The sequence below is a fragment of the Gymnoscopelus microlampas genome, assembly GCF_963454915.1.
Source record: "Gymnoscopelus microlampas genome assembly, chromosome: 8".
NCBI lineage: Eukaryota > Metazoa > Chordata > Actinopteri > Myctophiformes > Myctophidae > Gymnoscopelus > Gymnoscopelus microlampas.
In genome coordinates, this window is record NC_139945.1 from 3071966 (window position 1) to 3099277 (window position 27312).

The 27312-nt window shown below is 41.3% G+C and overlaps 1 protein-coding gene across 1 annotated transcript in view; it reads right to left on the bottom strand.

Annotated features, from left to right (window-relative positions):
* Positions 1–27312, bottom strand: part of sidt2 (SID1 transmembrane family, member 2) — a 101144-nt gene that overhangs the window by 17737 nt on the left and 56095 nt on the right. The window contains exons 4-14 of the mRNA XM_084065179.1: positions 26638–26759; positions 17400–17564; positions 15573–15618; positions 13033–13134; positions 12210–12293; positions 11419–11584; positions 9601–9694; positions 7631–7686; positions 5564–5575; positions 4129–4167; positions 2698–2775 (exon numbers count right to left, since the gene is read on the bottom strand). Coding sequence (XP_083921305.1) covers positions 2698–2775; positions 4129–4167; positions 5564–5575; positions 7631–7686; positions 9601–9694; positions 11419–11584; positions 12210–12293; positions 13033–13134; positions 15573–15618; positions 17400–17564; positions 26638–26759 — 964 coding nt within the window. The remainder of the gene's footprint in view (positions 1–2697; positions 2776–4128; positions 4168–5563; positions 5576–7630; positions 7687–9600; positions 9695–11418; positions 11585–12209; positions 12294–13032; positions 13135–15572; positions 15619–17399; positions 17565–26637; positions 26760–27312) is intronic.

The window sequence follows — 27312 nt, forward strand, 5'->3', positions numbered from 1 at the left end:
CATTTGAAAAATACAGTGTGCCAGGGACATAAGAGGAGATTTGTGTTCAAAATTCTTCAAATGGTTTTCAAGATTTTTTCAAAATGTTTCGTAGCATGAAGATGGGCTACTTTCAAAAAGCCGAAACGATGAAATTAGGGTTAAAAAAATGGAACCCCCCACCACCCAAGGACCCCCCCCCCCCCTGGGGGTAGGATCGACCGGACTTTGAGAAGCACTGAATTAGAGCGTTTTATTCTGAGATGGGACACGTCGTGCAGAGATCTGGTTTCTTCTGGGTTTCGTTCCTGTGTTCATCAAACCACTTGGATCTGGAGGCCGACCAACGTGCAACTACATAAAGTACACGCCTTCATTAAAGATTAACCACTTTCAACCTGGTGTCGCTGTTTATGGGTCATTATAGGCGAAGATTTTCAAAAGATTACCAAAATGTAAAAAATAAAATCTAGGGCTTAAAGAGGCATGAAACGGCAGGATAATGTAGACGTTTTTTTGTTGTTGTTTGTTTACCAATTCAGGTTAAAGGAGAGTTCCAGTCATTTTAGGTGTTTGCTTTGATGTGTCGCTAATCCCTCACCAACATACCAGGGGCAGTTGACTTTTTTCATAGAAGCCCCTGTTGTCCATTGTGGAGACCCCTTCCACTGGCATAATGGAGTAATGCGGTTAAATAAAAATAAATACTATGGACGACATGGAGCTGGTTGCTTGTTTCTCTCACAGAATATGGTAATACCGAGGACTAGCTTCCACGTCGTTCTGCATGAACGGCAGCTCATAAGGGACATTCAGTGCATGTTTGAGTGTCAGTACACTGCATAATGAGGATTGGTGGGAAAAAAACGAACTTTGGAGCTGCTGTTTTTTGTTTATCCGCATTACTCCATTATGCCAGTGGAAGGGGTCTCCACAATGGACAACAGTCAACTGCCCAGGCTGGTATGTTGGTGAGTGATTAGCGGCACATCAAAGCAAACACCTAAAATGACTGGAACTCTCCTTTAAAAACTACAGTGGTACATCAGTGGTTCTCAAACTTTTACATTTCAAGGTCTCCCCTTAACTCTGTCAGTGTACAAATGGAGCCGTTCCATTCGTATGCTGTCTGAGTTACAGACTTGTAAGGGTCAATTTACCCCCCCCCCCCGCCCCCCCCCCCCCAGGAACCATATGAGGGTCCCTGGACCGCACTTTGAGAACCACTGTCTTACATCATGGTGTACTATAAGGTCAGTTTCATCCCCCTTTAAGTGGTTTTAACCCATTCAATCCGGGGAACGCATCTGTGTCATTTTTAGATTTATTTGGCTATTCAAAAATAGCAGATCTACAAGCTCATAGCGCGGCACTCGGTGCCGCACTATGAGCTTGTATATCTGCTATTTTTGAAAAATCGTGAAAATGTGTGCAAATATTTGAATATATATATTTCTAAAGCAAACATGTGTAACTCAAATCGTTGCTTCTGTGGGAATTCTACAAATGTCTTCTAAATCCTAACAGTTTTGTGAAAAACGTATGTTGCTATAAACAGTGCTGCTTAAACTTTTCCATGTCAAGGACCCCCACAATGATATGTATTTGGCCGTGGACCCCCATCTGAAAATATTTCGTTCCAGGGACCCCCCAGAAGCAAAGATTTGAGTTAAAAATAATCTTTTTGAAAAAAATATATATATTCAAATATTTGCACAAAGATTCAAGATATTTTCAAAAATAGCCAAAGTATAGAATATGGATAAAGTAGTTACACGGATGCGTTCCCGGTTTGAATGGGTTAAATAAAAGAATAATCATGTTCCATAATGATTAGCATGGTGCTGATTGGTTGGTGTGGTGTGTGGCGGACGGTTCTGATTGGTCAGTGAGTATGATTAGCATGGTGCTGATTGGTTGGTGTGGTGTGTGGCGGACGGCTCTGATTGGTCAGTGAGTGAGTGAGTCACCCATGCGGATGGCTAGGTAGTGAAGGTGATTGAGGAACGGCCGCCGTTTGAACGGCTCGTGACCTAATGGACGAGAAGCACACAGACAGCCAATGAGGAACGGCCTAACACACAGTACAGACAAAGACAGCCAATGAGGAACGTCCTAACACACTAACACAGAGTACAGACAAAGACAACCAATGAGGAACGGTCTAATGGACAAAGAAAAAACACAGACAACGAGGTAGTGATAATGGAATGCCTTAAGTAACTGAGTGTGTGTGTGTGTGTGTGTGTGTGTGTGTGTGTGTGTGTGTGTGTGTGTGTGTGTGTGTGTGTGTGTGTGTGTGTGTGTGTGTGTGTGTGTGTGAGTGTGTGTACCCATGTATCCGTAGTGTGTGTGTGTGTGTGTGTGGGCGTGCGGGCGTGTGCGCGTGTGTCAGTGTGTGCCAGTGTGCCAGTGTGCGTGTGTGTGTGTGTGTGTGTGTGTGTGTGTGTGTGTGCGTGTGTGTGTGTGTGTGTGTGTGTGTGTGTGTGTGTGCGTGTGTGTGTGTGTGTGTGTGCGTGTGTGTGTGTGTGCGCGCGCGTGTGCCAGTGTGTACCAGTGTGTGTGTGTGTGTGTGTGTGTGTGTGTGTGTGTGTGTGTGTGTGTGTGTGTGTGTGTGTGTGTGTGTGTGTGTGTGTGTGCGTGTGTGTGCGTCCGTGCGTGTCAGTGTGTGTGTGTGTGTGTGTGTGTGTGTGTGTGTGTGTGTGTGTGTGTCAGTACCCATGTATCCGTAGTTGTTGTCGGTTGACGTAGCGCTGTCAGTAACAGCCTCAGAGCTCACTATGCTGCCGTTGTCAGCTGTAAAGACACATAGAAGCCTGGTCACTCAGTGTGTTTAGATAGAAGCCTGGTCACTGTGTGTTTAGATAGAAGCCTGGTCACTGTGTGTTTAGATAGAAGCCTGGTCACTGTGTGTTTAGATAGAAGCCTGGTCACTGTGTGTTCTAATACCACTACTCATGAAACACATTGACCTCACAAAGCAATGAGCCACTAGTGGTCGCAGTTTACCGTAAGATTTTTACAATGGCTGAGAGACCATTGGACCGCTGGACCAGTTTCACTTTCAAAACCTTTGCATCATGCATGTCACACAAACAGAATGCCATGCATTTTGTTGATATAACAAGTTTGTTCACATAAGAGTCCTATTGACTCAAATTGATTGAAAATTGTATTAGGCAAAAGAATGTAAAACAACACAGTTACATTTATAATGCTTTTGTCTAAAAGTTCCGACCAAAAAAGTCCTTGCGGACTTGTTTCCGTTGGGGTCCTTGAATTAATTTCATAGACATATATAGTAGCAACCAAACAGTTCAAATCAACAACAACAAAAAACAGAGAAAAAATACCACTATGTACAAAAAAAAAGCATGAAAAATAAAAAATATATACAAAAAAAAGGGGAGGGGGTCGTCTGTCTACAGGGAAACTGGTACTAGCTCCTCTTATGGCCTCCAGAAAGATGAGTTTTTAGGGCTGTTTTAAATGAGCCCAGCGAACTGCATTTTTTTGAGGGATGGGGTTAGACTAAAGACTGAAGTCCTATCTACAAATCCACCATTTAACTTCCACAATCCACATTATTAAAACCATTGGTGTCGTGTGTGTGCCGCATTCTGTTTGTGTGACATGCATGATGCAAGGGTTTTGATAGTGAAACTGGTCAAAGTCACCTTCTGTAGCAACATCAGTGTCGGATTTAGAAAACATTTTTAGATATGTATTTGGCCGCGGACCCCCATCTCAAAATGTTTTGTTCCAGGGACCCCCCCCAGAAGCAAAGATTTGTGTTAAAATGTTTGCTTTAAAAATGTATAATATTCAAAGATTGGAATGAATTTTCAAGATAAGAAAAAAGATTGCAAATCTACAAGCTCATAGCCGTGCTATGAGCTTGTAGATCTGCTATTTCTGAATAGCCAAAGAAATCTAAAATGACACACACAGATGCGTTCCTGGTCTTAATGTGTTGATAACAGTTCAATACATCTTCCTGACCGAGACAAGTTGACAAACTGAATGAATAGTACACATAGAGAAACACAACTTTAACCGTTAGCTCAATCTCATTGTAACTAAGATGTTCCATAGATAGACTATCAGTTTTAGAAAGGACTTTATTTCATATCAGACACAATAACTCACCAAAGGATCCATATTCATAGGGAGAGGCTGGAGTCTTTCCTGTGGACACAGATAATAATAACACCACAATGTAAAACACACAACACACAACTAATGCAAGGAGGTTACCGTGCAGGTTAGACTGTCCAGTGTGCATGTGACTGCAGCGTTGCAGAGAGAATGTACGTGCACGCCCACGCACACGCACACACACACACACACACACACACACACACACACACACACACACACACACACACACACACACACACAGTGTTGTAGTGCTAATTTTGGAAGTGGGGGAGCGCACCTCTGAAGCCCCACTGCGCCACGCTACGCTAGGTGCAATGTATAAGACCTGTATTTGTTAAATGAGGTGAGATTAACTTTATAAACCCCCACAGGGTTTGCAAATGATTAAAACAAAATATATATAACTCTTTAAAACAAATTAAAAAGTCAAAATAAAAAAGAATTTCACTAAATAATAAAAATATATATTTTCCAGCAGTTAGAGAAGTGAGGGAGCGCCACTCGCCCCCTCCACTACACTCCTGGAGACACACACACACACACACACACACACACACACACACACACACACACACACACACACACAGAGAGTGAGGGAAGGAAACACAGTGTTGTTGGGGACGTGCAGGGATGTGAACACAACACAACACCACTACAAAACATCACAAGGTTAACATGGAGGCTCTGCTGATGAAGCTGATTCTGATGTAAAATGCTGTAAAACATTAATGTTAACAACTTCTCAACGCACACAGACAGACAGGCATGAAGAGGGTCTGACAGCATTGTTAGTGGGTTAGTGTTACCCCCGCCCCACACAAAACCTGCTGTGGATCTATCTACCTACAGCAGGGGTCTTCAACGTTTTTCAGGCCAAGGCCCCCCCTTAGCTGAGAGAGAGACATGAAGCAGGGACCCCCCACCACCACTTGGATTCATGTTATAAATGTGTGTTATCAGACATTGGACAGGGGGTCCTTGTCCATTTGCACACATTTTCAAGATTTTTCCAAAAATAGCAGATCTACAAGCTCGTACAGTAGTGCGGCACTCGGTGCCGCGCTACGAGCTTGTAGATCTGCTATTTTTTAATAGCCCAAAGAAATCTAAAATGACATAGTCTTAAAGGGTTAATGATTGAATTTTCATTGTTTCATGCTGTTAATTTAAACAGCATTAAACTGTTCTTACAAACAGCGTCTTGCTGGAAAATTGGTCAGTTGGCAGAAAAAAACTGTGATGAACTTAGAATGAATTCTAGGTCCATGGAAAGTGTTAATGCAATAATGTTAGTATGTGGGCCGTGGGGCTGAAGAGTAAAATAGCGTAAAATAACTCTGTGACATGTTGTTAGCTTGTTAGCATTTAGCTTGTGTAAGTTCCAAGGAAAGCTGTACCCTTTGCTACCGCTACTGTCTCTTACCAAGTAGAGAGGCTGTGTGATGTATTACCGTACGTAGCATTAAGGAGAGAGAGAGAGAGAGAGAGAGAGAGAGGGGGGGGAACACACAATCAATATAAGAGAAATCAATGATTTAACATGAAATATTCATCATTACATTTAAAGGACGACTTCACCGATTTTCAACCTATCTTCATATAATAGGTCCTCACTAATACTCATGATAAAATGGTACATTTTTTTCCTACTTGGTCTGTGTCTCATAGGAGGGCTGTGGACAGTCCAGAAACCCGTCTACCAGTGACATCATCGTTAGGCATGATTTTTTTTCAAGATTTCACACTTTTTATTTCGATTTTTATTAACACGAGAACAATGGCTTCTTTTATTGCATTGCAACTTTCCAGGAATAGAAGGCCTCCAGTTTCTATTAGCTTGGATTCCCCATTGATGATGTCACTGGTAGACGGGACTCTGAACTGTCCACAGCCCTCCTGTGAGACACAGACCGAGTAGATTTTTTTTTTACCATTTTATCATGAGTATTAATGAGGACCAATTATATGAAGATAGGTTGAAAATCAGTGAAGTCGTCCTTTAACAACTGTCATGTTATGGCATAATATAGATTCAATCATGACATGTTGATAAGTCTGTCATTTAGGGCTGTCACACAATCATGACATTTTAGTTTTATGATTAATTGTGATTAACGGTTGTGTTTTTGACATTGAACATTGGAAAATAAAAAAAGACAAACAATTTCTGTTTGTCTTTGTAAAGGCTTTGTAAACAACAATTGCACAGGGCATATGAAACATACAAAGAAATGACTGACACTGAGCAGTGTACCAGTAATCAAAATAAATAATGTACTACGGCCAAAACAGGCCGTATATACAGACTAAATAATGTTATGCTTTAAAACATACATGGGCAACTGGCGGCCCAGGGGGCCACGTGCGGCCCGCAGGTTAATATCAGAATAGTGATATATTATTGATTTCAGCTGTTTACAATTCCAAACATGCAAACATGACCCACTTTAATTACTTCAGTCTATAATAGTAGCTTAAATGACTCGTAAAAGTTAAAATAAGTATAACTAAATGTATTTGAAATTAAATAAAAATGTTACTTTTTGGGATTCCAATTCAAAAATAGCAAAAATAGCCGATCTACAAGCTCAAAACACGTCGCACTGCGACGCGTTTTGAGCTTGTAGATCGGCTATTTTTGCCACTTTTGTGTGACATAGAATGGCAAATGGTATAAATTTACAAAAGAAGTTTAAAATACAGAGGTAAGAGGTGTCTTCCTGACAGCAACGTGACCCTCTGGAGTGTGTGTGTGTGTGTGTGTGGAAATATAGTGGGCCCACCCCTGATTTAAAATGTTCAATCATTGTGGAAATAGCAGATGTACAAACCCAGGCCCGTACCTCTCAAACCCAGTTTAATATAGGCTTCAGAGGGTCAAAAATATGGAATTATCTGCCATTACATCTATGGAAGTTGTCTTCTCCAATTTAAAAAGGTTCTAAAATCGCTTCTCTTAACAACCAAATACTTTCCATATGGTCTGCCTAATATAATATAACATTTTCCCCTAGAGGTTTACGTTTTGGTTCCCCTGACTTTTATTGTTGTAACATGTTTTTGCTGATTCTTTCTTTTTTTGTAACAGTGTCCATATTGGTCTTTTCTGTTCTGTTTCTTCATCTGTATCACATGTCTATTAGTGTTTAAACTGTAATGGATGTGTATATTCCACATTGATGTTAATTTTATCCTATGAATGTACAAATATTCCCGGAGAATGCCACCTCTCAAGCCCCTGGAGGGTTTTTAGGCATTCTCCTTCACATTTTTACTGAATCTTTGAGTATAATTTTTAAGTGTTCTTGTAAGTGATAATAAATACATAAACAAACAAACAAACAAACAAGCTTGTAGATCGTCAATTTCCACAATTTTCAACAGATGAATGGGAACAATTCTGACGATTATGCAAAAAATGATTGTGCTGATCTGAAATGATGTTCTGTAATAATTGAGACAGGCCTGTAGGTATAGGTGGTGGCATTACCTGTCTCTGCAGGTGACATGTCAGTAGGATTCACCAGCAGCTCTCTGTGGCTTATTCTGTAGAACGAACACACACACGCACACGCGCACACGCACGCACACACACACACACACACACACACACACACACACACACACACACACACACACACACACACACACACACACACACACACACACACACACACACACACACACACACACACACACACACACACACACAGATTAACAGCAGCACATCTTTGTTGGATGAATGGAGATAAAATGCCATCAGAGAACCTTATAAACCCACCGGGTCAAACTAGTAGCAGTACAAGTAAACCTGTGTGAGGAATGGGCAGGCATATAACCTGATGGTGTTACGGTTAACACTGAGAGATCACAGAGATTTCAATTCATAGTGAAATTGTCCTCCGTCATACACTGCGATCAAAGAAACATACTTAATGTAGTCTTTTCTAAATATCTTTGGCAAAAATAGCAGATCTACAAGCTCACAACGCGTCGCGTTGCGACGTGTTGTGAGCTTGTAGATCGGCTATTTTTGGCAAATGTTCCACACCCAGACTATGGATCCCGGGGTTCAAGTGGTTAAACAAAAGTGGCATTTTAAGAGTTTATAAATGGTGCATTTTTGTAGCGCTTTTATCCAAAGCACTTTACATAGATTGTGCATTACATTAACCCATTCACACACACATTCACACACACATTCACACACCGATGGAGGAGGAAACCATGCAAGGCACCAACCTGCTCATCAGGAGCAATTAGGGGTTCAGTGTCTTGCTCAAGGACACTTCCACACTAACTCTAGGGGAGCCCGGGATTGAACTGGGAAACTCGCGGATGCCATCCGGCCGCTCTACCGGCCACTGTACCCCTGAGCCACTGCTGCCACTGGGCCACTGCCGCCCCGTTTTAAGCTTATTTTGATTATCGCAATAATATCGTAAATCGCAATTATTTTGGTCACAATAATTGTGACATGAAATCTTTCATATAGTCCCATCCCTACCCCTAGATTTGTTCTGCTGGTCTGGGGGAATGGAACCTGAAAACATTTCGGGCCATAAAGCACGCTCCTCTGACCTTTAGGAATGCAGAGAATGACATAATGGTGGTGATCTAGCCTCGTGTGGCCAGACAATATCACACGACACACTGCGTGGATGTTAGTCTGGTACCTCAGCGATACATTTTTTTCCAAGGGGCGGTTAGAAAAAGATCCAAACGGACTCTATTGGTTAGACCTAAAACCAATCAGAGCAGTGCTCCCTGCTACGTCACACATAAGCACCGGTGCTGAAATAGTAAACAATGAAAGCTAGCTCCACTCGTATTTAGTCTGGTAACCAGATGAAACTATTCTTAACACATCTTTCTTTCCAACAAAAGCTTTAAGGGGAATTGTTTGTTCGTCTGTTAGAAAATAATTATTTTCTAACGCTTTTACTACCGATGCTATGGCGGCGTCCATCTTTGTTTTGAAAAACTCAAAATGAGTCTCCTGCATTGTACGTCATTGCTCCAAATAAGGTGATAAGCCCGCCCACGTTTGGATACTGGGCCCTGATTGGTCCCTCACGACTTCGGAGGGAGAGAAATGAAATCTCTATTGAGGGGGGCCAGACCTATAATCTGCCGAGGGCTAAAGTGCGATGCAATTTTGCAAAGGCAGATTCGTCTGGAACCAGGCTAGTGGTGATCTATCTATATGGGTGACAGTGTGGCTCAGGAGGTATAGAGCGGTTGCTCGGCAGTCGGAAAGGTTCCCGGTTCGATCCTGTCTTACTGTCGAAGTGTCCTTGAGCAAGACCCTGAACCCCTAACCGCTCCTGATGAGCAGGTTGGTGCCTTGCATGGTTTCCTCCTCCATCGGTATGTGTGAGTGTGAGTGTGTGTGTGTGTGTGTGTGTGTGTGTGTGTGAAGGTGACAGACAGACAGACAGACAGACAGACAGGTCTTACTTCTTGTTCTCCAGACAGGCCACCATGAAGGTGATCAGGTAGAAGGAGAGGAAGATTCCCAGACAGAACAGCATGCCCATCACATACACATCCGCTGTGAAGATACACAAACAACACATTATTACACAATCCATGTTTACATTGGTTCAGCTAAGCTATGTGTTATTAGCACAAATAGCTTGTTCGTGTGTTTTCAATATTATGTACATTATAAGCACATTGTTATTTTAGACAGGATGCTGCAGTAGGTTCATTGTCTGCCTGGTATCCTGCCTGGTATCCTTGTCCTGTTTGCTCTCTACTTTATATGACTGCTGACCACAACAGTGATAATAAAGATACACCACAACATTGGGATCCCCCTGTATTTGTCTAAATACTTCCAAAACGTAAATTAAGTCCACGATCACAACACCAGAGGCAGCTCCGCGAATCATGTTCAACCCAGATTTGGCTCAACAAAGGGAATGAACTCGTTCTCATGCTATTCAACAGAAATGTGGAATGCCCTACCAAAAGGAGTAAAGGAGTGTAAAACCCTACTCACTTTCACAACTGCCCTAAAAACACACCTTCAGGAGGCTGCAATTCGTAAATGTCCCCTCTCTAAGTCTTAACCTACCCCTAACGTATTTTTTCAACAGATAAATCTATACGGATGTATCTGTACCCCACCTATAAATTACATTACATTACATCACAGTCATTTAGCAGACGCTTTTATCCAAAGCGACTTACAATAAGTGCATTCAACATAGGTAGGGAACGAAAACTACTAATCACCAGAAGTCTTAAATGCATTTCCTGCAAAAACAAGCAACCAAGAGTATACCTAGTGCTAAGGTAAAAGTGCAATATATCAGCTACCTATTTCCTTAAACAGATGAGACAAAATAGCAAATCAAATGAGCAAGAGCTAAAACAAATAAGTGTATCGACTAAACAAGATCCAATAAAACAATACAACAATAATAAAACAAGAGTTCGTACAACTAGTTAACAAGTAGGCCAGGCAAAGAGGGAGGGTAGTGTTTCCTGAAGAGGTGGGTTTTCAGCCTGCGGCGAAATATGGGCAGTGACTCTGCTGTCCTGACATCAGTGACTCTGCTGTCCTGACAACAGTGACTCTGTTGTCCTGACATCAGTGACTCTGCTGTCCTGACATCAGTGTCTCTGTTGTCCTGACATCAGTGACTCTGCTGTCCTGACATCAGTGACTCTGCTGTCCTGACAACAGTGACTCTGTTGTCCTGACATCAGTGACTCTGCTGTCCTGACATCAGTGACTCTGTTGTCCTGACATCAGTGACTCTGCTGTCCTGACATCAGTGTCTCTGCTGCCCTGACATCAGTGGGAAGTTCATTCCACCACTGTGGGGCCAGAACAGAAAAAAGTTGTGACCGTGTGGATTGGCCAGAAGGACCCTTGAGTGACGAGGCAATCAGTCGCCCCGAGGTGGCAGACCGAAGTGGTCGTGTAAGCATCGACCATAGCCCGGAGGTAGGAAGGAGCTGTTCCTTTCACTGCCCTATAGGCTAGCACCAAGGTTTTAAACTGGATGCGAGCCGCTACGGGGAGCCAGTGTAGAGAACGGAGAAGGATAGTTGTGTGCGAGAACTTGGGGCGGTTGAACACCAGACGAGCTGCAGCTTTCTGAACAAGCTCCAGAGGTCTGATGGCAGATGCCGGAGCACCAGCGAGGAGGTAGTTGCAGTAGTCCAGGCATAAATGTATGCAAAATAATGATTGCAATTATTGTCAAATGATGTGAGGTGGATTATGTGATAAGTGTATCATATATATATATATATACGTACAGCCGATGGCGGGGGACACGATCACGTCCACCTCCTTGGTGCGGTTCCCGGCGTCGATGAGCTCGTCGGGACGGAGCGGGTAGAAGCGCAGCGGGCCCCCGCACGCCTCGTCCTCCGTCTTCACCACCACCACCACATAGAAGCTGTTCAGAGGGAAGTCCTTCTTCTGATGAGGGGGGGAGAGAGAGAGAGATATCTCAAAACTATGCCCCACACTCAAGCTAGCACATTCCAACAAACTTGTCCACACCCTGGTCTCCTCCAGGCTGGACTGCTGCAACGCACTTCTCATCGGGATCCCTAGCAAGAGCCTTCAAAAGACTCCTGTACATCCAGAACAGCACTGCTAGGATTATCTAGTGTGCAGACACTAACACACGTGTGTATTTGTCATTTAGTGCGCAGATTTATTAAAAAATAGCAGATCTACAAACTCATATTGTGGCACCAAGTGCCGCACTATGAGCTTGTAGATCTGCTATTTTTGAAAAAAATCGTGAACATTTGTGCAAATCTTTGAAAATATATATTTTTTTTTTAAAGTGAACATTTTTAATTCAAATCTTTGCTTCAGGTGGGGGTCCCTGGAACTAAATATTTTGAGATGGGGGTCCACGGACAAATACATATAATTTTGGGGGGTCCTTGACAAAAAAAATAGGATTTAGAAGACATGTGTAGATGCGTTCCTGGATTGAATGGGTTAAACCGTGTGTGTGTGTGTGTGTGTGTGTGTGTGTGTGTGTGTGTGTGTGTGTGTGTGTGTGTGTGTGTGTGTGTTGTTACCGTACCTGCACAGTGATGGCACCTTTTTTGGTCATGGTTTGGTACATTCCAATGAAGGCCACGTTGTTGTCAAGATCATACACAGGACACTGAGAGAGAGAGAGAGAGAGAGAGAGAGAGAGAGACATAGAGAGAGAGAGGGAGAGAGAGAGAGAGAAATAAAACGCAGAAAAAAAGAGCAAAGTGATCAGATGCAAATCGTTGCAGCTGTAAGTAGTGAAAATAGCAAATCCACGCGTCGCACGTTGTGAGCTTGTAGATTTGCAGCACCTTACCGTTACGTCACATTACGGTATGTGAATATGTAAATCTTACGTACGGTGGGTTTGTGTCGGTGTTGATTCCGTTGACTAAAACTATGACGAAAAATGTCTAGCTTCACTGACGAAAACTAAACTAAAACAAAGCTAGGATGACTTAAACTAAGACTAAGAAATATATTGACAATTTTGTCAAACAAATAAAAACTAGACTAAACGAGTGGAGAAGAGATCCAGTAGAACTAAACAACGAGTCATTTTATGTTTGGTTGCGCTCGCGCTCGTAGAGCTTGTAGATCAGCTATTTTCAGCATGCAACCAAGTGTAAAATCAGCCATTACGACGCCATCAAGGTACCGCCAACATACATTATAGTCGACTAAATCAACTGTAGATTTAGTCGACTATAATCTAATGATATTTAGTCGACTAAAACTAGACGAAAACTAAAACATTTCAGATGACTAAAATATGACTAAAACTAAGTGGAATTGTATTCAAAAGACTATATGACTGAAACTAAATCAAAATGTGTTGTTTAAATGAACGCTGGTTGGGTTGTGTGTACCTGGATATCCTGGATGGACATGACGGAGCACGGGAAGGTCATCTCAGAGCTGACCTTCACGATCACAGTGTCCACCCCGTCTGGGAACACATACTTAAAGTACTGAGAGAGGAGAGGAGAGGAGAGGAGAGGAGAGGAGAGGAGAGGAGAGGAGAGGAGAGGAGAGGAGAGGAGAGGAGAGGAGAGAGGGGAGGATGCTGTGAGTCTTGCTTGGAATTACAATATCCTACCAGTAGAGGGTGTCAGAGCTCATGTACCGTAGATAGCTGGCTTCCTTCAAAACAGCCCTGAAAATGCACCTTTCAGGAGGCCAAAGAGGGGTAGTTATCACTCCCCCCGCCGTTTCTTAACCCATACCCCCCCCCCTCCAATGATATTGAATGCTTGGTGCTATTTCATTTGTTGATGAATTGAATACCTTGGACCCAAATGGAAACTAGACCGCAAGGACTTTTTGGGAGTTATCCTTTTAGACAAAGTGTTTGACTGTTACTCGTGCTGTTTTTACATTTCTGTCTAATTCTGTCTAATGGATCTTGTTTAGTAGATACACTTATTTGTTTTAGCTCTTGCTCATTTGATTTTGCTATTTTGTCTCATCTGTTTAAGAAAGTAATTAGCTGATATATTACACTTTTACCTCAGCGCTAGGTATGCTCTTGGTTGCTTGTTTTTGCAGAGAATGCACTTCAGACTTCTGGTGATTAGTAGTTTCGTTCCCTACCTATGTTGAATGCACTTATTGTAAGTCTCTTTGGATAAAAGTGTCTGCTAAATGACTGTAATGTAATATAATGTAATACAATATTCAATCAATCAATCAATCGTCACATTAAAATAACCACAGAGAAGTGAAACTGGGAGAACAGAACAGTAACATCCAAATACATACAAATATATATAAGAGCCTCTCAAATGAATGTACTGTATATAGAGAGCAGTGGCGTTCCCAGGGATTACATTTAGGGCAGGCAAGTTTTTTTCCCCCCCCCCCAAAAAAAAAAAAGAAGTTTCAACTCAATCGAAAACCGACGAAAGTGTCCGTTTTCAAGATGTTTTGGTCATTATCTCTGGAACAGAAGGTCCAATTTGCTCTGTTTAAAGCCTGTTGGATGCGTGACTTTGAGGACATTGAGCGCATTTTCAGGTTATTTGGGTTTTCTAGGGGAGGCAAGATCTTAGTTGGGCAGGCGACCTCCTGCCCTGCCTCTACAGTGGGTACGCCACTGATAGAGGCTTCTCCTCTCTTTGTAAAGCAAGGTTCAAAACGTTGACTCAACAAGGATGTCACTGCAGTCTGACAGAGTGTAAGTTAACACTCTGCTGTGAAATGTCACAGATGTTTACAAACCATTTCAACACACAGGGAGGGAGGGGCAGGACTGCTGCAATTTACCCATTCAATCAGGGCACGCACACACTGCGTCATTTTAGATGTTTTTGCTATGCCCATTATTTTATACTTTGGCTATTAAAAAATAGCAGATCTACAAGCTCATAGAGTGCCGCGATACGAGCGTGTACAGTAGATCTGCTATTTTTGTAAGATTGTGAAAATTTGTGCAACTCTTTGAATATATATGTTTTTTAACTGATTAAGGCCGGGAACGCATTTGTGTGTCATTTTACGATTTATTTGGCTATTCAAAAATAGCAGATCTACAAGCTCATAGCGCGGCACCGAGTGCCGCGCTATGAGCTTGTAGATCTGCTATTTTTGTAAAAAATTGTGAAAATCTTTGAATATATATATTTTTTTAAGCGTTAGGATTTAGGAAAAAAAAAAATTAATCGGCCTCAGGACTTAATGGGTTAAAGCAAACCTCTTTGCTTCTGGGGGATTCTACAAATGTCTTCTAAATCCTAACAGTTCTTTTTTTGAAAAAAAAAGCTATAATCAGTGGTCAAAATCATAGATATTTGGCTGCGGACCCCCATCTCAAAATATCTTGTTCCAGGGACCCCCACCAGAAGCAAACATTTGAGTTACAAATGTTCGCTCAGCGATTTGCACAAATTTTCATGATTCTTCAAAAATAGCATATCTACAAGCTAGATCTACAAGCTACAAGCTAAATAGAAGATATACAAGCTCATAGCGCGGCACCGAGTGCCACGCTATGAGCTTGTAGATCTGCTATATTTTAACAGCCCAAAGAGATCTAAGATAACACAGATGTGTCCCCGGATTAACATTCCACATCTGGACCAGAACCAATTGCATTGCATCATAACGCGACCCTGCACCTCATTTACCAACTCAAAAGGTGTTTTAGTGTCTCTCTATCACTCTCTCTCTCTCACTCTCTCTCTCTCATCACAATCAGAGGTGGCCCTGACCTTTAGACCTCCTTGTGGAAGGGAAGTAAACGGTTGCCTATCTCATCTTCCACACAAACACCCTTTAAGATAACACACACACACACACACAAAGATACACACGCACGCGCACACGCACACACGCACACGCACGCACACACGCACACACACACACACACGCACACACACACACGCACAGTTAGTGTCATCTAGTTACATACCTGTGGCTGGGAGGGCGAAGCAGTGAAGCTGAATTTCTTGTCCGTCCTGTATTGCAATAAAGATAGAATGACATTGAACATTAATGGAACATACTGTATACATAGAAAAAAAATATCACAATGACATTCCTGTTTGCCTGGTAGGTTTTGCAAACTAAAACTGCACAGCCAGCGCACAGATACGACAAATAACTGAAACATACACAGAACTAAATGACCGATAATCAAAATAAATAGATCACCGAAGTCTGACGTAATTTAAGCATCCTCCTACCTGGGTCACGTTTTTATCCCCCCCCCCCCCCCATTCTGAGTTCCCAGAGACGTGTTTAATATCGTGTCATATAAGAACGGTGTTCCAAAAATCCCGGCGGTTTGAATCATATGGATATGAAGCTATGGCGAGAAAACGCTAACGTTACTGCCGCCAAATTAATTACAAAAACAGACAAATCAAATATGTATTTATATGATACAGAGCCACCTCCCTGACAAGCAGGTACAGTTTGTTTATTGTTGGACCACAATTCTTATATGAGACGATTCTAAAGGCCAGTCCACACCAATGCAACTACTTGCAACTCCTTGCAACTACAGCTGTATTTGCAACCATTATGTTCAATGGCAGTTTCAAGGAGTTGCATTGGTCTCGACTGAAATGTATTTTTGGCGGGCGCTGATTTTCACTTAGCTGCATGCCGAAAATAGCAGATCTCACAACGCGTCGCGCTGCGGCGCGTTGTGAGCTTGTAGATCTTCTTTCAGATTGTGACACCCACGCGATGATGACCCACGATGACTTGTCATAGTTTCAGTCATCGCAGCTTAGTTTTTATTTTGTTTATATTTAGTTTTCGTAAGTGAAAAAAGGTAGTCAACAGACTTTTTTCGCGACCCAATGTCATTCTCCAAAGAGGAATGACTTCCGTGACCCACAGGTGATGAACGAGTGATGTCAGAACTTCGGTGATAATGTACCATGGCCAAAACCATGGGCATGCATTCAATAATTAATGTATACTTTCAAAAACTTAGCAGAAATAGCTGATCTTGTAGAACGAGCCTGTAGAGTGATTATTATGTACTAAATCGTGACTAGGGCCGTCACGATGACGACATTTTACATGAAGATTAATCGGCGGCGGCGATTTAATTGCATCTCTGTCGTTGAATATTATTGGAACATTCTGAAAAAATATATAATTTCTGTTTGGCTTTTAGGCTTCGTTAACAAAAAGGTGCACAGTGCAGATCTATGACGAATAATGAAATGACTTTATGCTTAAAAACAAGAAAACATGAACAGTGGAAAAAGCCGATCTACAAGCTCAAAACACATTTGAGCTTGTAGATCGGCTATTCCCACTGTTTTGGAAAAGATATGAACATGTTTCAACATGGAAATGATTATGACGATTATGCAAAAAAGAAAACAAATCAATTATCTCAAATAATTGCAATTAGGCGATTTTGGACAAATTGTGACAGGCTTTGATAAGTATATATGTGTGTGCGTGTGCGTGCGTGTGCGTGTGCGTGTAGGGTTGGGATTGAGAACCGGAGGATCACAAGGAAGCGGATCCAACATAGAGGAATCGGAATGAGTTCCTTCACATTTGAAGTTCCGTTTCCGGGAACCAGGTTTTCTCTACTACACCGTCACTGCTATGTGGACTTCATGTCTGATATATAATTACTATACTAGTGGTTCTAAAACCTTTTAATTTCAAGGACCAGCATAACTCTGAGAGTTCACACATTTGTCCATTTGTACAGAGTTACAGACCTGTGTGCGCGTGTGCGTGTGTGTGTGTGTGTGCTACTCACTGCAGAGTGAACAGGTCCACGCGGCTGACCCTCAGCTGGTAGTGCGTCCCCAGGGTGGACAGCGTGGACACGTCTATGTAGAAGAAGGACGTCTCAGAGAGGGCATGGGACGGAGGCTGGCACAGGGTGCGAGCCACGTGGGCGTACGGGTACTTCCTCTGGTAGCTGGACGGGACAGAGAGAGAGAGAGACAGAGACAGAGAGAGAGATTGTGAATCAATGAAAATCATACAGGTAATTGATAGTTTTACAGTAATGTGTCTTATACTGTGTGAGCTAGAGCCCTGCATTGAGATTTTCTTTTTATGTTATGGTGTTAGAAAAAAAAAGAAAAAGAAATGAAGAAAAAACAGAAATTATTAATCACTTTTCAATTCGCCCAGGAAGGTGGTTCAAATCTCGTTTCACAATGATGTTTTTTTTTTTTTTGGCTGTTCAGACTTGATCAAACTATTTGATGTAATCTGGATAAGCCAAACATGTGACTTGGGCTGCCAGTGTGAACATAGCACTAAAGATTTAACGTCAAAAAATGTTTCCATGCTTCAAAAAAGTGACAAGACATTTCTGTCACGTCTGTCACCTTTCTCAAGGAATGTATTTAAAACAAAAAAATGCAAATAAACATGTATTCTGGGTGTGACCCTCCTTATTTTGATTGAATGAACAGTTTATTTGGGCAACGCACCAGAGTGGTCAGAGCGAGATGGTTCACCCCCCAAAAAATATTTGTTTCTATGGATTAGTCACCCCGTGGAGATAATTGTTTTGTTTTTGTCTCAATCCTAAGCCAATAATTATGATGACCAGCGGACCGGTAGGCAGTGGTTCCGGTAGGAGGCGCAAAGGAGAGTCTTTGTTTCTCCTATCGGAAACGCTGTCGGTCGTCAAATTATTGGCTTATTGGCTTCAAGTCTCCATGGGGTGACTAATACATAGAAAAAAAGTCATTTTGGGGGTGAACTATCACTTTAATACATTCGGTGCCAGAATTAAAAAAGTGACGTTGAGTGCCAGAGATCTCACCGTTTGTAACGCTGCGCTGTTTACAGCTGCAGACTCCACGACGAGCACCCCATTGTAAACAATATATGCGAGCACGATGGTGGGGTAACTGCTCATCAGTCCGACATCCATTACTCCGACTACGTGGCTTCCGCGTGCGGTTAGGGTTAGGGTTAGGGATAGGGTTAGTAATGTCGGAACAATGACATGTAACCCGATGGTGGATGGTCCTGGCTAACGCCTGGAACAATAACATCTCTCACGCGAGTCACCACGGCGGAGTGATCTCGGATCGAAAATGACTAGTTTTCCCCACTGTAAAAAGTTAAGGAAATAAGGAGTTTTTTTGCAACGAGATAGAATGGGAGCGGACGGGAGCCAGGTTTTTTGGCACGGTGATCCATCTGTCTCTTCCTTCTCAGAGTCACCGTGGGTGATCAAATCACTGAAGATGTGGCTGCCCAGCCTTGACCTACAGTACAGTATCATGTAGTAACATGTCACTATCTGCCTTGGTTGTTATGGAGATCTGAACAGTCTGATATGAATGATTATGAATGGATGAGAGGAAACCATAGATAATATAAGAACTGCTTCCATTTGGCTCTCTGACAACGCCAACACGACGCTCACTAGACCTCCACTTAATAATGTACTAGTTGTTTATTAGACCCTAAGTGTCCCTGGGCAAGGCACTTAAACCATAAGTGCAGCACACTGCTGGGTCAAAATGCAGAAACATTGTTTCCCCTCAGGGAACAGTCAAACGTAAAAACAACAAGGATCTCACAGAGCCAACGCATTACAACACACTGTCAGTGGTGGAATAAGTACTCTATGTTTTTACTTAACTCTCTCAGTGTCAATAACGATATATATATTTATTTTTTTTGAAAAAAATGTTCAGAACCCAAGATATCGTGATCGGAAGATTTGCTGCTCCATTCACTTCTTGTTTAACTTATTACTGAAAAAGGCTGTATCTCGGCTCCTGAGCACTTTTTTTTTTTACTATTGTATGATTGGCCCAGACATGGTATTTTAAAACAAAAAATTAATGTCAACGAGGTCGTGATGACCTCGTTTGTGAAACCACACAGTGCAACCCTCAGTGATTAGCAATCATCAGAGGATCGATTATACTGGAGATAAATATTCTGTGACTACTTGAAAAAGGTAAGAAAATCAAAAAATCGCAGAAACAAGCAGTGGGAGAGTTAAGTAAAAGTATCAATACTGCAATGGGACCTACAGTAAATGAACTGCTATCACAGTGAGACAGTACCATTAAGGTTAGGGATGAATATTAGTACCACAATTACACCATCTATTTGTGGAGTAGATTTTTGAGCCTGACCCTTTCAGAACAACAAACAACCTGACTTAACACTTAACCTGCCTGAATTATTTCAGATTTTTTGCTGTTGTCTGCCAGAGATTTTTCATTGAAATTAAAAAAAGTACTCAGGAGCCGAGATACAGAATTTTTAAGTTGTAAGTTAACAAGGAAGTGGATAGGAGTCTATATCTTCGAAAAATCATATCTCTTTTTTTTCTTTTCTAAAAACGCATATATGCGTTATTGGCAGGCAAGTGATGGACTCAATGGAACGCATATATGCGTTATTGGCAGGCAAGTGATGGACTCAATGGAACGCATATATGCGTTGTTGGCAGGCAAGTGATGGACTCAATGGAACGCATATATGCGTTGTTGGCAGGCAAGTGATGGACTCAATGGAACGCATATATGCGTTATTGGCAGGCAAGTGATGGACTCAATGGAACGCATATATGCGTTATTGGCAGAAAATGAGTTAAGCTGATGGAGTAAAACAAAAAAAAGGTTAAAGCCTAGTTCCTCTTTGAAAAATGTAATTCCTGCAAGTTAGTAATAGTTAAAAGATGAATTGGCCTTTTTTCTCCCTTTTTTTTTTACAATGTGAAGAGTGCCTTGGAATGTTTGTTCTTCCTGTCACAGAGAGTGAAATAGCTCATTTACAGGAACACCCGGTCCCACACGTTGAAGAGTAAACTCCACTGAGGAAGTGGAAGTCAAAGGTCCACAGATAGAGATGACACACTGTTACTGTAGCCAGGGTTGCCAGATTTTGCCAGAGAGAAAAAGCAAGCAACCACCACCACATCTATTAAAACAAGACCAAAAGAAGCGACTATAGGCCATAATATGAGCACAGCACACACACATACACACTCGCGGGTATTTTGAAAATAGCCGATCTACAAGCTTGTAGATCTGCTATTTTCAACAACAACAAAAAATGAATCAAAGAAATAAAACGTGTTGAAAACGTGTTAACTCATTCAGTGCCTGACTTATTTCTGGTTGTGTTAGGAGCCGAGATACAGCCTTTTTTCAGTAAGAAGTTAAACAAGAAGTGAATGGAGCAGCACATTTTCAAATCATATCTTGGGTTCTGAACATTAAAAAAAAAAAAAAAAAGAAAGTAAAACATTTTTATTTTCTTATTTTATTTATCTTTTTATGACGTCTTAGACGTCACGTGGCACTGAAGGAGTTAATTAACCCATTGAGACCTGAAGCCGATTCTACATGTCTCCTAAATCTCAACAGTTTTCTGAAAAACGTATGTTTCTATATCAGTGGTGCACAATCTTTTTCATGTCAAGGACCCCCAAAATGATATGTATTTGGCCGCGGACCCCCATCAAAATATTTTGTTCCAGGGACCCCCCCAGAAGCAAAGATTTGAGTTAAAAATGTTCGCTTTAGAAATATATATATTCAAAGATTTGCAAACATTTTCACGATTTTTCAAAAATAGCAGATCTACAAGCTCATAGCGCGGCACTCGGTGCCGCGCAACGAGCTTGTATATCTGCTATTTTTGAATAGCCCAAAGTGTAAAATAATGCTTTTTAGCTAAAATCTAAAAATGACACAGTTCCAGGTCTTAATGGGTTAACAACACAGATATTGAATAGGGGGGTCCCACTCCCTTAGCACAAAACATTTTCAGATGTCCTTGACATTGAAAATATTTAGAGAAACACTGGTTGACAGAACCTTTAGAAGGCAAGCCCCAAATAATTAACTACACTTTAGAAACAAGCCCCCCCCCCCCAAAAAAAACACAACGAGCAACTACCAATATTTACACGTGACTTTACAGAAAAACAAGCCCAGAGTCGCTTATAATAAGCGGACATGGCAACACTGTTACTGTAGCCACCTGACCTGAGACTGTAAAAAGTCCAGGATGAGGATAGATAGATCCGCTGTTACACAAGCACACTGTACTTTACCTGACCTTAACACACTCAATCAGGGAACGCATGCTGTGTCATTTTTGTGTTGTTGTTGCTATAACCATTATGTTATACTTTGGGCTATTCAAAAATAGCAGATCTACAAGCTACGAGTTTGTAGATTTTTTTTTTTGAAAAATCGTGAAAATGTGTGAAAATCTTTGAATAGATATGTTTTTTTTTCTTCGCTTCTTCTGGGGATTCTACAAATGTCTTCTAAATGTTCTTCTAAATAAAACCTTTTCATGTCAAGGACCCCCAAAATGATATGCATTTGGCCGCGGACCCCTCATCTCAAAATGTTTAGTTCCAGGGACCCCCCGGAAGCAAAGATTTGAGTTACAAATGTTAGCTTAAAAAATATATATATATATATATTCAAAGATTTGCACATATTTTTATGATTTTTCAAAAAATAGCAGATCTACAAGCTCATAGCGCGGCACTCGGTGCCGCGCTATGAGCTTGTAGATCTGCTATTTTTGGGCATGGCCCAACAGTGTTAGTGTAGCCACCTGACCTGAGACTGTAGAAAGTCCAGTATGATGACAGATATCTCCGCTGTTACACAAGCACAGTGTGGGAGATACCGCAGATGGCTGATAAACTGCTGAACTTCAAACTCATCAGGAAATCATGTTATCGTCCTGATGGTCACGTGGAAACTACAGTAGGGCCGTTAACATTCCTCAGAAACAACATTTGAATATTGGTCTTGAAAATAGGCTAATATTTGAATATTATTATTATTATTATTATTTTTTTTTTTATTTGACATGGACGATACAAAAAACTATGTATCAAGTGCTCGGATCCAATAAAAATATATATTTTGTTTGTTTTTATAACTTGATAGAATGTTTTTTTGTATTGCCCCTGTCAAATAAACATTAAAAAAATTATCGCATAATAGATTTTTATATTCGAATATAAATGTTTTCCCCATATTGGAGGAATATTTGAATATCAAATATTAATTTACCAGCCCTAGTGGAAACCTCGTTCGAAACCATGTCCAAATTAAAACAGTTACTTTTTTTAAATTAGTATTTTTAAAAACACAATAAAACAGTGAAAATAGCCGATCTACAAGTCACGATCGATACTTTCGTGTGAAACTTGTATGATAGGAAGTACTATGACATTCATTTACGAAAATGCATAAAAAGTTATGGAAATAATGGATATACAAGGTTTCTGCCCTAGTGCATTAGAAACACAAGCCATGTTACACTATTAATATTAGGGCTAGAGGAAAAAATCGATTCGAATACAAGTCGCGATTCTCATGATGGACGATTCAGAATCGATTCTCATTTTCCAAAAATATATACATATTTTTGTAGTATTTTTGTATAATGACATTTTTGAGAAGTGGTTCTGGGCTGAATCGGGGAAAAAAAAAAAAATTAATCGGGAAAAAAATTGTTTTAAATCGAGAATCGTTTTGAATCAAAAAAGGAAAAACAAAATTTGAATCGGATTTTTTTTTTTTTTGAATCGACAATCGTTTGTTTTAAAAAAAACTATCGTGACCCCAAGAATCGGAATGGAATCGTGAGATAGCAGACGATTCACAGCCATAATTAATATGGATTGATATAACAGTGAATCATACTGTATCTGTGTTGGTCTTGTATAATAATACGCCACAGACAACATGCTAATGGTGATGGTGAGCAACATAAAATGACAGCCCCCAGGAAAGTAAGTAAGTTATGAGGGTTCATTGCAGTTCATTCACATGCATGGACAGGACAGGGTCTGCTTTCTGTTCCTGGAATCACAAGCAGCGCTCCGTTTTCTATGACTCCACATCAGTGGTGTAAAGTAACTAAGTACATGTACTAAAGTACAAAGAATTCTTACTTTACTGGAGTATTTTCAGTTTTCAGTACTTTTACTTCTACTCCACTACATCTCAGAGGCAGTACGTTTCACTCCACTACGATTATTTGAAAATTTTAGTTACTTTGTAGATTTCTATTATTATTACAAAACATACCACTTTCAGCCCCTATATACATTTCGGCCATTTGAAAATAGCAGATCTACAAGCTCACAATGTGTCGCATCGCGACACATTGTGAGCTTGTAGATCAGCTATTTTCTGAAGATGTTTTCACACATTTTGAACATGTGTGTAGACAATGAGTACTTTTACTTTTGGTACTTTTTAAGTATATTTTAGTTCAGGGGCACCCTGACACATCGCAGGAGCCGGGAATCGAACCAGGGACCTTTCCTTTCGGCTTCCCAGGCTGTCTCTCTACCCATTCAGCTATGGCCTTTCGGATGATGTTTAGATTGACTTCTATATTGTTGTTACTGTGTTCAAATGTCCTTTTTATATTGTGTTTCTTGCTCTGTGTCTATAGCTTGTAGATCTGCTATTTTTGAAAAATCGTGATTTTGTTTGCAAATCTTTAAATATATATGTTTTTTTAAAGCGAACAAAACTCAAATCTTTGCTTCTGGGGGGTCCCTGCAACATCATATTTTGAGATGGGGGTCCGCGACCAAATGCATTTCATTTTGGGTGGTCCTTGACATGAATAGGCGTTTCCTATATTAACTTATTTGTTTTCCCTCTTCCCTTTTACTGAATTTAAATCTGCTATAATGCTTATTGCAGGGGTCTCCTTCCTAGGGGGTCCTCAGAGTTACTACAGGGGGTCCGCCAAATCATTGGGTGACATGATTTTTCTTTTTTACCTTAACCTCTTGAACCCTAGCATCCCTTTTCTGAGGGAGAACTTTAGCCAAAAAATAGCCGATCTACAAGCTCACAACACCTCGCGCTGCGAGGCGTTGTGAGTTTGTAGATCGGCTATTTTTGGCAAAGAGGTGTTTGGTGTAGAGGGGAAAAAGAGCAGACCTAGTGAACAAAAAAAGTTTAATCTGAAACACAATTTTATACAATATAGAGGGGGTCTCTGCTTCATCTCTCTCTCAGCTAGGGGGTCCCTGGCCTGAAAATGTTGAAGACCCCTGGCTTATTGCATTGTGTAAAACACACTGAACTGCCTGGTTGTTGGAATGTGTCATACACATAAAGTGGCCTTGACTCATCATCACCTTACAAGACCTGTTTCAGTGCAGCTGTGTTTACTCTGTGGCTTCACTGCCTGAGGTCATGTGACCTGAGGCAGGAAGTGTGTAAACACACACACACGCACACACACACACACACACACACACACACACACACACACACACACACACACACACACACACACACACACACACACACACACACACACACACACACACACACACACACACACACACACACACACACACACACACACACACACACAGATGTCCTGACACTGTTGTGTTGACACCATAGCGTAGCACAGTCAGTGGTTCTCAACCTTTTTTTCAGGGCTGTGACCCCCCAAAATAATCATATTTGAACTGAGGACGCCCCCCAAAATAATCATATTTGAACTGAGGACGCCCCCCAAAATAATCATATTTGAACTGGGGACCCCCCCAAAATAATCATATTTGAACTGGGGACCCCAACCTGATAAGCACTTGGAATTGTATTACATTTATTTTGACTCGTTCCACAGATAAGTATTGTGAAAATAGCAGATCTAACTGAGACACAGCACTCCCACACAACACTGCAACGTGCACATGTGGATGTGCAGAGGGGAAAGAAACACGCGCAAGCATTCAAATATTGAAATTATGTGTGACTACCAAGCTGACAAACCAGTATCTAAATATCCGGATAATCAGGGCCAGCTCTATAGTGTTGAAAACTGCCAGGCTGCTGTATTAAACATTCTGAGATGCCTAAATGCCATTTAGGATAGACACCTCCTAGTGACACGCACGCACGCACGCACGCACGCACACACACACACGTGGAGGTTGTCAGGGAGCCAAATGGAACGAGTTTCTTCTCATCCATTCATACCAGAACCTCCACAACAACCAGAGGACATTGAGTAAGCGCTCTGAGCAGATAGTGACATGTTTCTAGATGCTTGCTAGGTCAAGGCTGGCTGTCTTTAAGTCTTTGGTGCTACGTTAACAGTCAGTCCCAAATCACATGTTTGGTCTATCCAGAATGGAATCAGAAGTCTGAACAGCGAGAAGAAAAACACATGGAAAGTGATTTTTGTGAGTGAGATTTGAACCACATTCATGGTTTCTTATTTCAACACAACAGCTCTAAGGTGTATTAAAGACATAAATGACGGTAAAATGTGAGTACTTTTTCCACCACTGCAAGTGCATGTTGCAAGGAACACCAAGGCGTTGAATTGGTGTGTGGACTGGCCTTTAGACGAGGAGGTTGCACGGGTCGTAGCCACGATGCAACAGAAACTTAAGGCCAGTCAGTCCACACACCAATGCAACTCCTTGCAACTGCCATTGGGGACAACGGTTTTGTTGCAAGGAGTTGTTGCATTGGTGCGGTCTGGCCTTAACACATTGAGACCTGAAGCCGATTCTACATGTCTCCTAAATCTCAACAGTTTTCTGAAAAACGTATGTTTCTATATCAGTGGTGCTCAATCTTTTTCATGTCAAGGACCCCCAAAATGATATGTATTTGGCCGCCGACCCCCATCAAAATATGTTGTTCCAGGGACCCCCCAGAAGTAAAGATTTGAGTTGAAAATGTTCGCTTTAAAAATATATATATATATTCAGAAGATTTGCGCACATTTTCACGATTTTTCAAAAATAGCAGATCTACAAGCTCATAGCACGGCACTCGGTGCCGCGCTATGAGCTTGTAGATCTGCTATTTTTGAATAGCCCAAAGTGTAAAATAATGCTTTTTAGCATTATTTAGCATGACACAGTTCCAGGTCTTCAGGTCTTCAACGGTTCGACACGGGATAAGTCTTCCTCTGGGTTTTTACAAAAATAATAAATTCTATACGTTAGGACGGTAAGAGAGAGATATACTCACAGGCCTCGGAGGATGAGAGGAACCTGGAAGGACAGCACGGCCTGCTTCTGTCTCACCACAAACAGGATGGGGCTCTCCAGGCCCTGAGACAGCACGTCCACCGACACACGGACCCCCTCTGTCTGTGGACCAGACCAAACAGAGATACATGTATAAATGTAAACAGAATGGGGCTCTCCGTGCAAGTGTTGATTTTGGCAGCAAATGTTGATTCAGTTTTAGTCATAGTCTTTTGAATCAAATTCCATTTAGATTTAGTCATATTTGAGTCATCTGAAATGTCTTAGTTTTAGTCATATGAAATGTCTTAGTTTTTGTCTAGCTTTCGTCGACTAAATATCATAAGATTATAGTCGACTAAATGTACAGTTGATTTAGTCGACTAAAATGTATTTTGTCGGGGCCTTGATGCCGTCGTAATGGCTGATTTTGCACTTGGTTGCATGCTGAAAATAGCAGATCTACAAGCTAACAAGTTAACAACGTGTCGTTAGATTGTAGATCTGCTATTTTCAGAGCGCAACCAAACATAAAATGACTTGTCTTTTAGTTCTACTGGATCTCTTCTCCACTAGATCCCTCACTAACATTTTAGTCTATTTTTTTATTTGTTGACGAAATTGTCAATATATTTAGTCTCAGTTTTAGTCATCATAGCTTAGTTTTTATTTTGTT